The sequence below is a fragment of the Cornus florida genome, unplaced genomic scaffold (genome assembly GCF_030987335.1).
Source record: "Cornus florida cultivar Cherokee Brave unplaced genomic scaffold, ASM3098733v1 CherokeeBrave_3.0.0_Hap2_Chr01, whole genome shotgun sequence".
Lineage (NCBI taxonomy): Eukaryota > Viridiplantae > Streptophyta > Magnoliopsida > Cornales > Cornaceae > Cornus > Cornus florida.
The window spans coordinates 90,086,751-90,100,921 of record NW_026775571.1 but is presented as its reverse complement, the minus strand read 5'-3'; the positions used below and the strand labels follow the sequence as shown (position 1 = coordinate 90,100,921).

The 14,171-nt window shown below is 38.2% G+C and overlaps 1 protein-coding gene across 1 annotated transcript; it reads right to left on the bottom strand.

The window, feature by feature from the left end:
- Positions 1 to 8,187: 8,187 nt before the first annotated feature.
- Positions 8,188 to 8,969, bottom strand: LOC132277168 (probable 2' cyclic ADP-D-ribose synthase BdTIR). Its single transcript, XM_059778929.1, has 2 exons — positions 8,512 to 8,969; positions 8,188 to 8,329 (listed from the first exon to the last, which is right to left on the bottom strand). Exons 1-2 carry the CDS (start codon positions 8,967 to 8,969, stop codon positions 8,188 to 8,190), a joined length of 600 nt encoding a protein of 199 aa, XP_059634912.1.
- Between the last annotated feature and the right edge of the window lie 5,202 nt (positions 8,970 to 14,171).

Below are 14,171 nucleotides of genomic sequence, written 5' to 3'. Positions count from 1 at the left end.
AAGTGTTTGGCGTTCGGCTCGTGGTGCTAGTTGCCACTTACTATACTTAAGTGTCTGGCGCTCGGCTAGAATGCCACTTGCCACTTGGCTTTGCTCATACTCAGTCACCTTGTTTAAAGGAAGACGATACCTTTTTTTTTATAAATTTTTTCAAAATTTTTACTCTCTTGGAAGTGTACATGTGAAGGTAAACATTAGTTAAACTGAAACTTAGTTTTTATTGATAATACCTTTTTAAAGAAGTGGCATTCCAAGGCTTGTTTACCAGCTTTCCAGCCATGGTTTCTAAGACATATGCCCCCTTTCCGATAACCTTTGCAACTCTATACGGACTTTTCCATGGTGACACCATTTTCTTAATAATACTGACTTTTCTTTTCAGAACCAAATCACCAGGTGCAAAACCCCTATGCCTCAACTTTCTGTTGTGACTGTTCATGAGCGTTTGTTGATATGATGTGAGCCTTATTGCTACAGCATTCCTCTTCTCTTCAAGCAAGTTGAGGTTGAATTTCAGCATATAATCATTCTGCTCCTGATTCCACGCTAAACTCCGAATGGTTGGAACTTGGTGTTCTACCGGTATTACTGCCTCAGTACCATATGCCATGGCGAATGGGCTTTCCCCAGTCGGTCGTCTTGGAGTCGTTCTATATGCCCACAGGACGTTCGGGAGTTTATCCAACCACTTCCCTTTATCTTCTTCAAGCTTCTTCTTTATACAAGCAAAGATTGTTCTATTTGTGATTTCAGCCTGACTATTCGCCGGTGGGTGGTTGACCACTGCTAACTTTTGATTAATTCCATATTCGTTTAGTAACTCCCTCACCTACTTGCTATCAAGGTTAGTTCCATTATCCATGACGATCGCCCTCGGCACACCAAATCGACAAATGATATTATTCTAAATGAAGCGTCTCACATGAGTCTAAGTCACACTGGGTACGGTTCTACCTCAACCTATTTGGTAAAGTAGTCTGTTACAAGTAGAACGTACTTATTTTGCGATCTGGCGGTCGGTAATGGGCCAACCACATCCATCCCCCATTGTGCGAAAGGCCATGGTTTGGCCATTACGTTCAAATCTTCTGGTGGTTGGTGGATTAGTGGTCCGAACCTTTGACACTTATCGCACCTTCGCAAAAATTCCTCTGCATCTCGTGCCATATTCGGCCAAAAATAACCCTGTGTCATCGCCTTGTGTGCTAGAGACATTCTTCCTGAATGATTGCCACAAACCCCTTCATGGATAGTCCGCAGTATCTGCTGAGCTTCGGCAGAGGCTATACATTTTAAGTATGGTCTTAAATAAGACCTCCTGTAAAGTTGGTTATACACTATGGCATACTTTGCGGCATTCGATCTGGTCCTTCTTGCTTCATCCCTCTGTTCGGGCAAAACACCATCCTATATATAAGTAATAATTGGATCTATCCAGCTCGGTTCACATAGTATAACGTTCACCAGCCAGGGATCCGAACTGGACGGCTCCTCAAAGATAGATGGCTAGCGTAGTACCCCAATTGGAATTACCCTTGTTAGTGTTTCACCTGAACTTGACGCACTACAAGCCAACCAATCAGCATCTTCATTATGCTCCCTCCGCAACTGAATAAACCTGATCTGATCGAAGCTTCTAATTTCTTGCAGAACGGCAGAACAATATGCCTCCATTATCTCATCCTTTATTCCATACTCTCCAGTCACTTGCCGAATAATTAACTGTGAATCACTGAAGGCTACTAAACTTTTAACCCTTAGTTCCTTGGCCAATCTTAAGCCAGCCAGCAGCGCTTCATACTCTGTTTTATTGTTGGTTGCTTTGAACTCAAGCCTGATCGCTTGGCTCAGCGTAATGCCTTCTGGTGTTTATAACTTGATCCCGATTCCTGCCCCCATCTGATTTGAAGAGCCATCAACGAAGAGCTTTCATGAAGATATTTCAAGGCATTCATCCGGCTCATCTACATCACATTCCAGTTGGAAATCAGCCACAGCTTGCCCTTTAATAGCTGTTCAGGGTTCATAAGCTATGTCGAAAGAACTAAGCACTATTGCCCACTTCGTCATTCGTCCGGACAGATCGGGCTTATACAAGATCATCCTTATAGGAAATGTGGTCAGGACGACTATAGGATGAGACTCAAAGTAATGCCTGAGCTTCCTTTTTGCATTTACTAAAGATAAGATCACTCGTTTGGCCTTCGAATACCTTCTCTCTGGCTCGGTCAACGTTTTGCTTACATAGAAAATCGAGAATTGCTTATCCTCAACACATCGTATCAGCACACCACTGGTCGCAATGTTAGAAACTCCGAGGTACAGGAAAAGCTTTTTGCCTGGCACTGGGGCATTCAGGACTGGTGGGTTCCGCATATATTCTTTTAGCTTAATCAGCGCTTGCCTTTGCTCATCCCTCCAAGACTATTTTCCATGACCCCTGATTGTATCGAAGAATGGCTTGCATCAGTCGGACAACTTAGAAATGAAACGACTCAGTGCCACTATGCGTCCGGTGAGAGTTTGGATCTCCTTGATAGTTCTTGGTTCAACATTTTTTAGCAACGCATCTGCTTGGGCTGGGCTAACCTCAATTCCTCTCTTGTTAACCATGTGGCCAAGGAATTACCTGGATCCCATGTCGAACGAGCATTTAGTTGGATTCAGCCTCATTCCATACTTTCTCAGCACGCCGAACACCTCCTGTAAATGTTTTAAGCGATGGTCCTTTTGTTTGCTTTTGACCACCATGTCGTCAATGTAAACCTCTAATGTCCTTCCCATTTGTTCCTTAAATATCTTGTTAACCAACCTCTAGTACGTGGCTCCAGCATTCTTCAGTCCGAACGGCATAACCTTGTAACAATAGATCCCTCGTTCGGTAATAAAAGATGTCTTTTCCTCATCGTCTGGGTCCATTGGAATTTGATTGTAGCTTGAATATGTATCCAGAAAGGTCAGTTACTCATACCCAGTTGTTGCATCCACCATTTGATCAATCTTTGGAAGTGGAAAACTATCCTTCAGGCAGGCTTTGTTCAGATTAGTGAAATCAATGCAAACTCTCCATTTTCCATTCTTCTTTTGCACTACAACCACATTCGACAACCAGTCCGGGTACTGTACTTCTCTAATGAACCCAGACTCCAGCAACCGATTAACTTCATCTGCAATAATCTGGTTGCACTCTGGGGCAAACCTTCTCTGCTTCTGCCTCACTGGCTTGACGTTCGGATCTACATTAAGAGAATGGTAAGAGACTGATGGGTCGATCCCTAGCATGTCGAGATGGCTCCAAGTGAATATATCGGCGTTCTGGGAGAGGAAATCAACCAATTGACGTTTTTCTTCCTCGGAAAGCCCGGAACCTACCTTCGCGGTCCGATCTGGGCTTAAATGATCAATTTGAACTTTAACCAGTGGTTCCTCGGTCAGCACCGGAAGATCCTCTTCTCCGTTGATGCTGAGGGGAGGCTTCTGTAATTGCTATTGCTCATCAGCAAATCGAGTAGGAGCTTTTCTCTTCCCAGCAACTTTCAGAGTCACCAAGTAACACTCTTTTGCTGCGACCTGATATCCATGGATATCTATCACCTTGCTCTCGTCTGGACTTATGCACCTCATCACCTAATGTAGGGTTGATGGGACTCCTTGTACCCTATGGATCCATCCCCTCCCCATTAGCAGATTGTAGGAGGGATGGATCTCCACCACCATGAAGCTTTCGACAAGGTTTCTTTCAGCTGCGTGTACCATCAACTCCACTGTGCCGATCGGTTCTACCCGTTTACCATCAAACCCCAATAATGGGTTTCCAGTAGACTTCAACTTGTTTGGATTGATTTCTAGGCGATCAAAGGTGACCCTTGGCATGATATTTGCACTACTCCCCGGATCAATTAGCACTCTTCATACTAAACACTCAGCCACTGTCAAACTGACAACTAAAGGGTCCTCATGAGGAATTTGAACTCGCATTAGGTCTGTCTTATCAAACCTTATCGGCGTTGTTGAGCTTTGTTGGTGCAGAGTGTTGACACTGCCTATTCATATTTTCATTTGCGCTTGTCGAAGGCGCGTTCGGGTCAACTCTTCGGACTCTTCGGCTCGTTCAGGTTGACCATAAATGGCATTTATAATCCGAACAGGCTGAGTGTTATGGTGACTCGGCTTTTGATTTCTTTTGACTTACTCAATTGGTCGATTTTGCTTTTAGGCCGGTCCTTGAATATACCCTGCAAACTCTCCCATAGTGTTCAGCATCTCCACTTGTCTCCTAAAGTTCCTGTATTCATCAATCTGATAACCAAAATCACTATGAAAAGCACAATGTTTAGATTAATCCCGCTGCTCAAGAGGTTGTCTAATTGGCAAGGGGGGGCGAAACTTATCTTTGTTCTCTTGGTATAGCCTTGCCAGTATAACTTTGAGTGGAGTAATCAAGTCATCTTCCCTAGGCCTCTTCTGCCTTCCAGGAGGTCTGACGTTGTATAGGAACTTGCTTCTGCCGTATTTTTGCTTTGGATATCTCTTCTGTGGAGATGATAAATGTCTTCCTAGCATTAGCTGCTTCTTCCTTTTCCAGGCGTACGAAACCATCAGCTTTCTCATTCAGCTCGTCCATTGTCTTCGACGTGTTTACCACTAGACTGGTATGGAATGGTGTCCCACGGGTCATAGCTAACTTGAACGCCTGAACTGTTATGGAAGGATAACACTCTATCACCATGCTCTTGGTTAGGTTAAACCTGGTAAGAAAAGCTTAGAGACGCTCATCATCATGCTGTTTCATGGTGAACAAGCTGGAGATATCTTTCGCCGGGCGCTTATTCCCATAGTATTGGCTTATGAACCGATCACACAAGCTATGAAAGCTATCCACTGAGCCCCTCGGTAGGTTCTTAAACCAATTGAGCGCCGGTCCAGCTAAGCTTGTAGGAAAACATTTGCACATCAAAGGATCATTCTCTGTGTTCAGTGCCATTTTTAACTGAATGTGATAGGCATGATCAATCGGATCGGTCATTCCGTCGAACAGAATGAAAACAGGCATGGAAAACTTCCTCAGGCTCGGAGCGTTCAGGATTTCATCAGTGAACGGCGAATCAACCGTCCGTGCTGCCGAGCGAAGGACCTCATTCTCTCTTTCAAACCGTGTGATAACTCTTTGATCTGTAGATCTTCTTTCCGAACTCCTGTAATCATATGTGGCCATTAAAGGCCGATAAGGTGGATCGAATGACCTTTCCTCAGTGAACCATGGCAAGTTAATCTTGTGACAATCAACTCCATATCCTGTTTGCGATTGTGTCTTTCCTCATGCAGATTGAAAGTTGTATTTTCATCCCGCCTGATATGCTCACGATGAGGATTGAGATGTACAAATCCTTCTCGATCCTTAACTCAACGAGCGTTTGGCGGTAAATTCTCCATCCTAACCTCCTCGCAGTGGAGATTGGCATAGTTATCTCCTACTTGCTCACCTTGACGTGCGTCATCAGGTCGCACGCCTCTTTCACCTACCGAAGGTGGTCGCGGTGCAACCGGAACCTCTCGACGTTCCATTCCAGCTCTCAACTCTGCATTTTCTTTTCTTAATGCCTCAATCATGTTCATCAGTTCATCAAGCTTCATCTGCTAGTTAGTCTCCACTGGATTCGAACTCTCTTCTCCGATCATCATTCCAGATCGTAGCAAAGTCATCAACTGCAAATTTCTGATCAGATCTGAGTTTTGCCAATGCTGACGTTCTAGATCTGGATTCTAGTGCAACTAAATTCTGATCGTGATTAACCAGATCTGAATTGCGTCGGCAACGAACTTGCCAAATTCAGCAATTTCAGCGACTCTTAACCGCACAACTCTCCAAAACAAGCACAGATCAAGTCTGCATAGATCGAACGCCAATTTCTCCGGTCACAATTTCACCGATTTTAATTCTGCTTTCAACGATCAGGCTTCGTCTTCAAGCGCTATACCACTAAATCAAATCAATCTGAGTGAATCATCAATCAATTCTCATTGTTTCCCACAGACGGCGCCATTGAAGATGCAAGAAATTTTTTCTCTCTAAATTGACAGAGTTTCATTACACTTCAAACATTTCGATTCCCTTTTTCCTTCATTTTTCACCGATTTATAGATTGTTTACAATATTCTAGAAGATCCCTAACTAACTTCATCCATCAGGCCCATCATTGAGGCTTTTGTATCCCTCGATCCATTCGTCATTCAGGCCCTTATCCTTACTCTTCGGCATTGGGCTTGCCTCATGGCAACTTGATCTAGGCCCATGTCATTTGCCTGGCCCATTTTTCATCATGTGGGTTAGATCCGGCCCATGCCGTCTTTGGGATCCTCGTGTGTAAAGAAGGCCCCAAATATTTGTAGCTGCGTAGACGAACATATTCAATTATATTTTAATCTCCAAAGCAACACTTGTTTCGCCTATAGGGTTCCAAGTAAATGTAGATAGTACTGACTCTATATAATAGTATTATACGTAGTGTATATATTGCCAATAGCTTTTTTAATACATGAATTTTGGTCCAATTTCACTCTTCCCTAAACCAAATGTCTTCGAGGAATCAGAAATTCACAAACGCAGTCAATTTACAGTATATATTATTCGAGTTCTTCTTAAGTTCGCAAATCCCTTGTCTCTTTATGTCTAATCAATAGGCAATTTAACAATCAAATGGTCAGACTTTTCAAAAAAAAAAAAGATCCCTTGACACTCTTTTTCTTTATTTGAAAGAAATGAAATCAAAACGGACATCCATCAGACAAAAATACCTTTTGTAATTCTAAATTTGATAAATCTGAAAATTAAGTTATTAGAAATTTTAAAAGTTATATTTTAAGTGTTGAGGTATTTAAGTTATAATTAAAAAAAAAAAAATTAAATTTTTAGTGTTTCACTATTTAGTGATAAATAATACTTCTATCATTTAAAATTTTGTCACATTTCAGGTTACATTTACCGTTTTGAGTCACATTCAAACTGTATTATCAAACTTACTTAATTACTTAAGCGCTAGACATTGAATTAAGTTATTAAACAGTACCTAAGATGATCATCTCTCATGACTATTGAAAATGAATCAAAATAGATAATTCTAAATCCTTTTTACTTGACCCTAAAAATCAAGCTGATTAAGAATTCTCCGAAAAGTTAAGGATATTACTCATCCTTATTCTAGCTTAATTTTCTATTTTTAAATTAATTAGTTCCATTCTATATGCATATTGGGTCAAATTTAGTGTATCATGTGCTCTAAATTCAACTAGTTTAGTACTATAATGCTATTCTAATTAATTACCAAAATAAAAATCTTACTGCAAAAATAATAAATAAATAAATAATGTTACATAATGTGTGTAGGAAAGAAGAGAAATCTTATCTAGTTAGGCATCATGGTTTCTAAAAGGAAGATATATATATATATATTTGAAAAATAATTAGTTCAGCTTCTCCAAGCTTCTTGATCCGCCCCTGGCTTCGACCATTGGCATGCATTTAGTCGGTGAAACTAATATATTTTGCATGTCATGTACTCCTTGTCTTAATTTGCCTTTTATATTTTTGCAAAAAATTTATATATATATATATATATATATATATATATATTCCTAATTAGTACTCTGACACTCCCTTCAAGAAATTGTTTACATCCAACATGAATCCATACAGTACTACGATACTACTAGATCGACCACTTTAGTAAATTCATTTTGAGGGTATGTTTACTCATCAGTGAGTAGGTCATTCAGACTGACCGTTGATATTGTTCAATCACACATGCACAACTAATTTGTAATTACAAATTCAAAAAAGTGATAAATAAGGAGGGCGCTTTTCTAGTGAATTATCGGAAGCACATAGATAGATTTCAAGAAGTAAGAATATGAATAATCATTAAAATCTTATTGGAGCCAGGAAACCAGTACATAAAGAGCATTAAGAAGCGGTTTGTTTCCTCTTTAATTCCTAAATTTACCGGGGGGAAATGTGTTAAGCAAGCTATATATATATATATATAGTAGCATTCTTGATTTGTTTCCCTATATATACAGTAAATTCCTACTCAATCAATACAACACCTGCTTAAAAAAATGAACAAATAACAATGTTTGACGTTTCTTTTGAGTCGATCATCAAATAATTTTATGTACGTATAAGCTCTGTTAATTGCCATTGACCAAATCTTCAACAATTAGAGTACTTTCATATCCTGATTCCTGATCATGGACTAATCTCTCTTCTTCAACCTCGGTCAAGTTCTTCATGACCGCGTCCGTTGCACTGCTTAGGAGATCCGACCAATTCCTACAAACACAATAGAATACAAAATAACCCTAGATCAGAAATGCTCAAGAATTCAAACATATTACACACACTAGTGTGTGTGTCTGAATATATATATATATATATATATATATATATATATATACACAATTTTATAATGCATTCAAGGTAGAATTCTTGAAGAAAAGAGGTAATGAAATTACCCTTTGGAAGAGTCAAATGTAAGTCCGACTGTGTATTTGGCCTCCTCAAGGGCCCATCTAAACTTATGCAGGTCCTTCTCCGGACAGTTTTCACCGACCTTAACCCTAAGCTCAGAAGGTTTTACGTCACAAAAAACTGGTATAACCCTTTTGTTGGACTCCATGAGAACAGACAACTCATGAAGACAAAAGGGGGACTCACAGTAACGAGGCGAAAACACGGCTATCCCAATCTTACAATCCCTAATGGCCATGTCTATCTTTTGGAACAACTTGTCACCTGGCTTCATGTTCTTGCTGTCCAGAAATGGACGAAGTTTTAACCTAACAAAGTGATCGTAAAGCAGGCCGGAAACGTTACTCTTCGTGTCAATGCCACGGTGATTGATGAAGACATCGCAGGGTTGAGATTTGAATATTTGATGGCATACATATTTGGCTGATCTAAAAGGTTGCATGGCTCTTTGATGGAGTTGAATATATATATATATATATATATATATAGCTGTTTTTTTGTATAAATATGTACTTTTACTACTTGTAGTTCTTTTGTTTGAGTTTGTAGTAAATGTAGGGCTTCTTTGTTTGATGGGTATTTATAGTTGTCTAGGTTTTTTGATCGTGACCAGTTTAGTTTGATTTTCATGGAAAGAATTGTACATTTCAATACATAGGTTGGGACCCAAGAAAATACATGGTATTTGTGAAACATGTTCTGAATATTTGACTGATATATCCCTAGTAGAATTATGAGCCTTCAAACACGTTTACAACAGTTTTAATATATATATATATATATATATATATATATATATAGATGTGAATGACTAACGTAACCCTCTTTTCATATTAAAATTATATATACAAAGCCTTTAATTACCAGAAAATATGTTTTCTATTAATCAATGAACAATTATTAGATGTGAATGACAGACTCGATCTGCCAATTGAAACGGTCTGGGTAGATATAGAGACGCGCACATGAGCAAGAATTTTTATGAGAATATATTTTTGGAGTGTTCAAGGACACAGTGTACGTAATACTAGTATGAAATTTTGACTGGTAATTGGCAACGTGGTCTTTGACTCAGTAATTACAACGAAAATGGCGAGGGATCGACCCGTATCTCTCTGAGTCTCGGACACAAATAATTAATATGAATTGTGGGGAACAAATTTCATTTTGAACACACATTGCCGCATTGGTCGTCCTATTGGGTTACAAGTATGTGGGTTCTCCTGCTTTTCCGTGGTGGGAGTATATAACAATTGTTCAATATATATATATATATATATATAGTAAGAACTTGTTTGGCAAGTAGGAAAATTAAAAGCAACTGGAGAACTAAAAACAAATTGACATCTCTTTTGAATACAAACTACGTACTACTTGGCGCGTGTTGTCTAGATAGAATGATACTTCTCCGTACCAGGCGAATATCAAAACTTGGTCGGGTCAGAGTCAGGCGAGTCCGAGTCCGCAGCCATATATGTGTGAAAACTAGAATTTCATGAATTGGACGGAGTCCTTATAGATACTCAGCCGAATTTTCACCTATGATGGTGTGCTTACGTCAATAAAATTTCAGGATCAAAATTTATTTTATTTTTATTATTATTAATTTTTTATTTTGGTTAAAAACACACTCCCACCCTCTCCCACACACTTGTTTTTTGCCGGGCCTCAACTCCTACTTGCATCCTATATTGAATTTCATATGGGGGAATATATATAAAAGGGTTTTTTCATAATTTTAGTGGGGGCAATTTTAATATTTTTTAGGTACAAATACAAATATGTATAAATTTAGAGGTGTAAAATGCAATTATAAAAAATTTCCATGGGAGCATCCTATGTTATTTGGACTCGGGTATGCGTGTCGGGTACAGGTACATATCTATTTGTCGGACATGTCAAATCTCCAAACAAAAAGACTAATGAACACTGCTAAATATTCATTTTATTCAACTATTTTATTTTATTTTATTTTCTAGAATAAAGTAATGCTTTCATGTAACGAAGTGTTCTATATAATCATTTAACTCATTTTAAAGTAATAATATAATAAAATTGAATAATTGGATATGTTTTTTAAGTAAATGTCCAAACAAAAGTGTCGGACACATATCTTATACTCATGTACGAGTAATATGTGTCCGACACGAGTACTTCATTATTTTTTAAGAGTCCATGTAACATAGCTTGCATCTATCACACTGCATCTGCGTCCACATTTTCCAACCATGAATTCGAAGGTAAACAGATTCGCACTGGCAGCACTTTTGCAATTTGGACTAAGCTTTGGTTGAAATTAAAACCTCAAGTTAATTAGAGTTAGACTTTGATTAAAGTGCCTCCTTCGTGAGCTGACCAACCCAAACTGGAATTATAACTATACGTAATTTAAAATATTTTATATGCATTTAAAAAACAAGATCAACATGTTCTTTTCAACTTTTTTTCTTTTCAATTTTAATTTATCAGATATTACTCATTTGGAGAATTAATAGGATGAATTTTATTTTTTATAAGTGTTGAGTGTCCCGTCAAAGATTTGGTTTGTTAAATAGAAGTTGATATTTGTATTAAAATATAATTAAATTTGAAGGACATGCGTGTCAATTCACGCTGTATAATATGCCAACTGCTTGCCTACTTCTATTTTAAAACAGCTTGGGACAGAGACCCCAAAAAAAAAAAAAAAAAAGAAGAAGCTTGGGACAGAGTTAAGATTCTTGGACAGGCCCAAAGAAAAGGTAGCAATATGCAAATTGATTTTGGGCTGCTTTGTCTGGATTCTAACTCTACTAGGTTTGGGCTACTAAAATTAAGAAGGCTGACTTGCATGGGCTGAGCCCATACCTACCTTTCAACAAAAATTATGGTTAACCTGTCCATTAGTGACGAAACAGGATCACCTCCAGTTGCACAGTGATCCATTTGCTCCATTTTGGGTCAATGAACAGTATTTACCATGTTGGTAAAAAATATATATTTTCCTAATACAGAATTTTCGTGTGTGTATACATATGTATATATTGTTCACCTATACACCCTTTTGTTCCCTCCCTTATTTCTTCCTCTTCCCTCTCTCATTTCAGCAATCCTTTTGAAATAGAAATAAAATTCCGCCACTAGCCTTCTTCTCTCCCAAAATATGAATAAAGCCATTTTAGAAATTTCTTTCTTTCCAAATAGAAGCCGGAAGCAGTGATTGTTGTGTGAATCAACCCAAAATTTGGATGCTACAAATTATTTCGAAATAGAAGCAGCACTTCTGTTAATCCCAATAAAATTGCAGATTCTGATTTCCTTCCAAAAAGAAGCAGCAGTGTATTTCCAAAGCTAAGCATGAGTGTATTTCCAAATCGAAGTAGGAGATCGCCTTATTTCCAACCCTAAGCAAGTATGATTAATAATTTTGAGATATGATTTTGAAGGAAATCGTCTTATTCCCATAAGAACTGAATGGCAAAAACAAATATAATTAGTATGAATATATAGACACATTTTTTGTAAGAAACCTAGAAATAGAAAATTATTGGTGAATTTGAATTCATCGCTTTTTTATTGTGTAGTTATTAGGGGTTTTAATGTTTGTTTGTGAGGATAAAATATGAGAGGATTTGTAGGATACATGACTGGCCGAAAAAGAGTGTTTCAGAGGGTTACAATGTTAAGAAAATGTTTGGTCGTTGGGCTTGCATCGCAACGTTTGCCTAAGTTGCATCCCAACTTTCTCCTAATAAGCATCCCAAATTCTTCCTTATATAATTCATATCAATTAATCTCAGCATCTGCGAAATTATATATTTCAAATTTAGATTTAAATTATTAATTGATATATAATTAAGACTATGTATTTATGATATGAGACCAACAAGTCAACTATATAAATCTGCCTTAAAATATACATATGTATTGTACATAACATCCCAGAAACTACGTAAATTTCGTCAATAGAAGTACTATTAAACATCCAACATAATCGTCCGAACATATACAGATGTATTGTGCATTACATCCCAATAAAGACGTACTTTAATTAATATAATTTGTAGTAAGTATCCCAACATAATTCCAAGCCAAATCCCATTAAGGTAACTAATATAAATTTACAACATATATAGATCCGTCTAAAATGAAAACTGCAGACATATAGCCGTCTGCTTAATACATCATAATTCCCAACAACATTTCACTTTCTTTTGGAAGTACTACTCCTTGTCGGTGGAATTTCAAAGTCATCATCTCCGGAGTCGAAAAAATCTGACAAATCGGAATCCGATTTTAGGTCCAGCTTAATCATAATTTTTTCAACCTTTTCATCCGGATCCTCGTTTGTGTTCATCGCCTTTGTCAGTTTCTTCATCTTACGCCATCTTACATTTAATTGATGAATCTCACGTTTAAGTTGGACAATGACAAATTCCATATGTGTGGCATTCGACTCTTGCATTTCAAGATGTCGTGCTCTAGGAATGGTCACCCCGAGTCGTCTGCACTCTGCCACAATCACACTCCTTGCACCCACCAACTCGTTATACCAGATATGTTGTTGAGGTTGAACTGGTTGATTGACATCTACTGTTTCGCCTTGAGAGTTTAACGTGGACCCAAGCTCGTGCATGTGCCATCGATGAACTGCTTCAACGACCTCTGCATGGCTATGGTAAGGATAATACTTGCTATTAGGAAACCCTCGCGTCTGTACTATAGCTTTTGCCCGGTTCGTGTATATCCTTACTTTCCGACCAACAAAAACAACGTAATATTGACATCTAGCCATTGATCTGGACAAACTTGGTGCATGGGTTTCATTGGATTAGCCCTAGGGTACAATATATATAGCACCTACTTACAATATATATTGCAGTTGAGAAACCATTTACTTCTTTACTGCCTTGATTGATTAGGTCCGGGTCATGTTGGGTTTCCACCCCCTTTAATAGTTTGTCCTTCATGGTTGCAAAGTACCATTTCTATCTTTGCTTCCCCTACCTTTTAAGGTGGATTAATGCAAATGGTTCAGCAGCAGAGGCAGGAGCAGATTCAACACTGATTTACGACGGGACAGCCGCTTCTACTATTGTAGTTGGTGTTGATGAAAAATAGGAGGATACGGGAGATTCTTGGCTTTGTGCGTTATAACAAGAGGGTTACGACCCTGAGTGTAGTTTATAATCTCAGAAGTCAGCATCCGAGCATAAAGAATTGAGGTGGGTTGCTTAGCCAAATTTACCTACTAATCTAAACGGGGCAGGTATTTAAGGCAGGTAGCCTATCTACTTCTCTTTCTAAATCTAAAGCTTGACCAACCCCGACTTTTGAAGTATATCTTTGAACTATTAATTCTAAGGACATACTTTGACTTCTTTAGTACATATAGCAATATATATAGCAATGAATTTTGGATATGCCGAGTTTGGTAGGTTTGGAAGTTTATGATTAGGTCTGGTCATTCAGAACTTATTGAACTCTTAATTCATTTGAACTACTTTGATTTCTTTAGTATATATAGCAATATATATTGCAGTAGTGAATTTTGCATATGCCAACTTTTGTAGGTTTAGATTGATTGATTACCTCTGGATCATTCAGAAGTTATTGAACTCTTAATTCCTTTGAACTGCTTTCACTAATTTCGTACACTTACTAC

Bases quoted from the DNA above. Each gene is read 5' to 3' on its own strand.
- LOC132277168 (XM_059778929.1), bottom strand. From the start codon at position 8,969: ATGCAACCTTTTAGATCAGCCAAATATGTATGCCATCAAATATTCAAA. The intron at 8,330-8,511 runs GTAATTTCATTA...TTGTGTTTGTAG, and splicing joins ACATTTGACTCTTCCAAAGG to GAATTGGTCGGATCTCCTAA.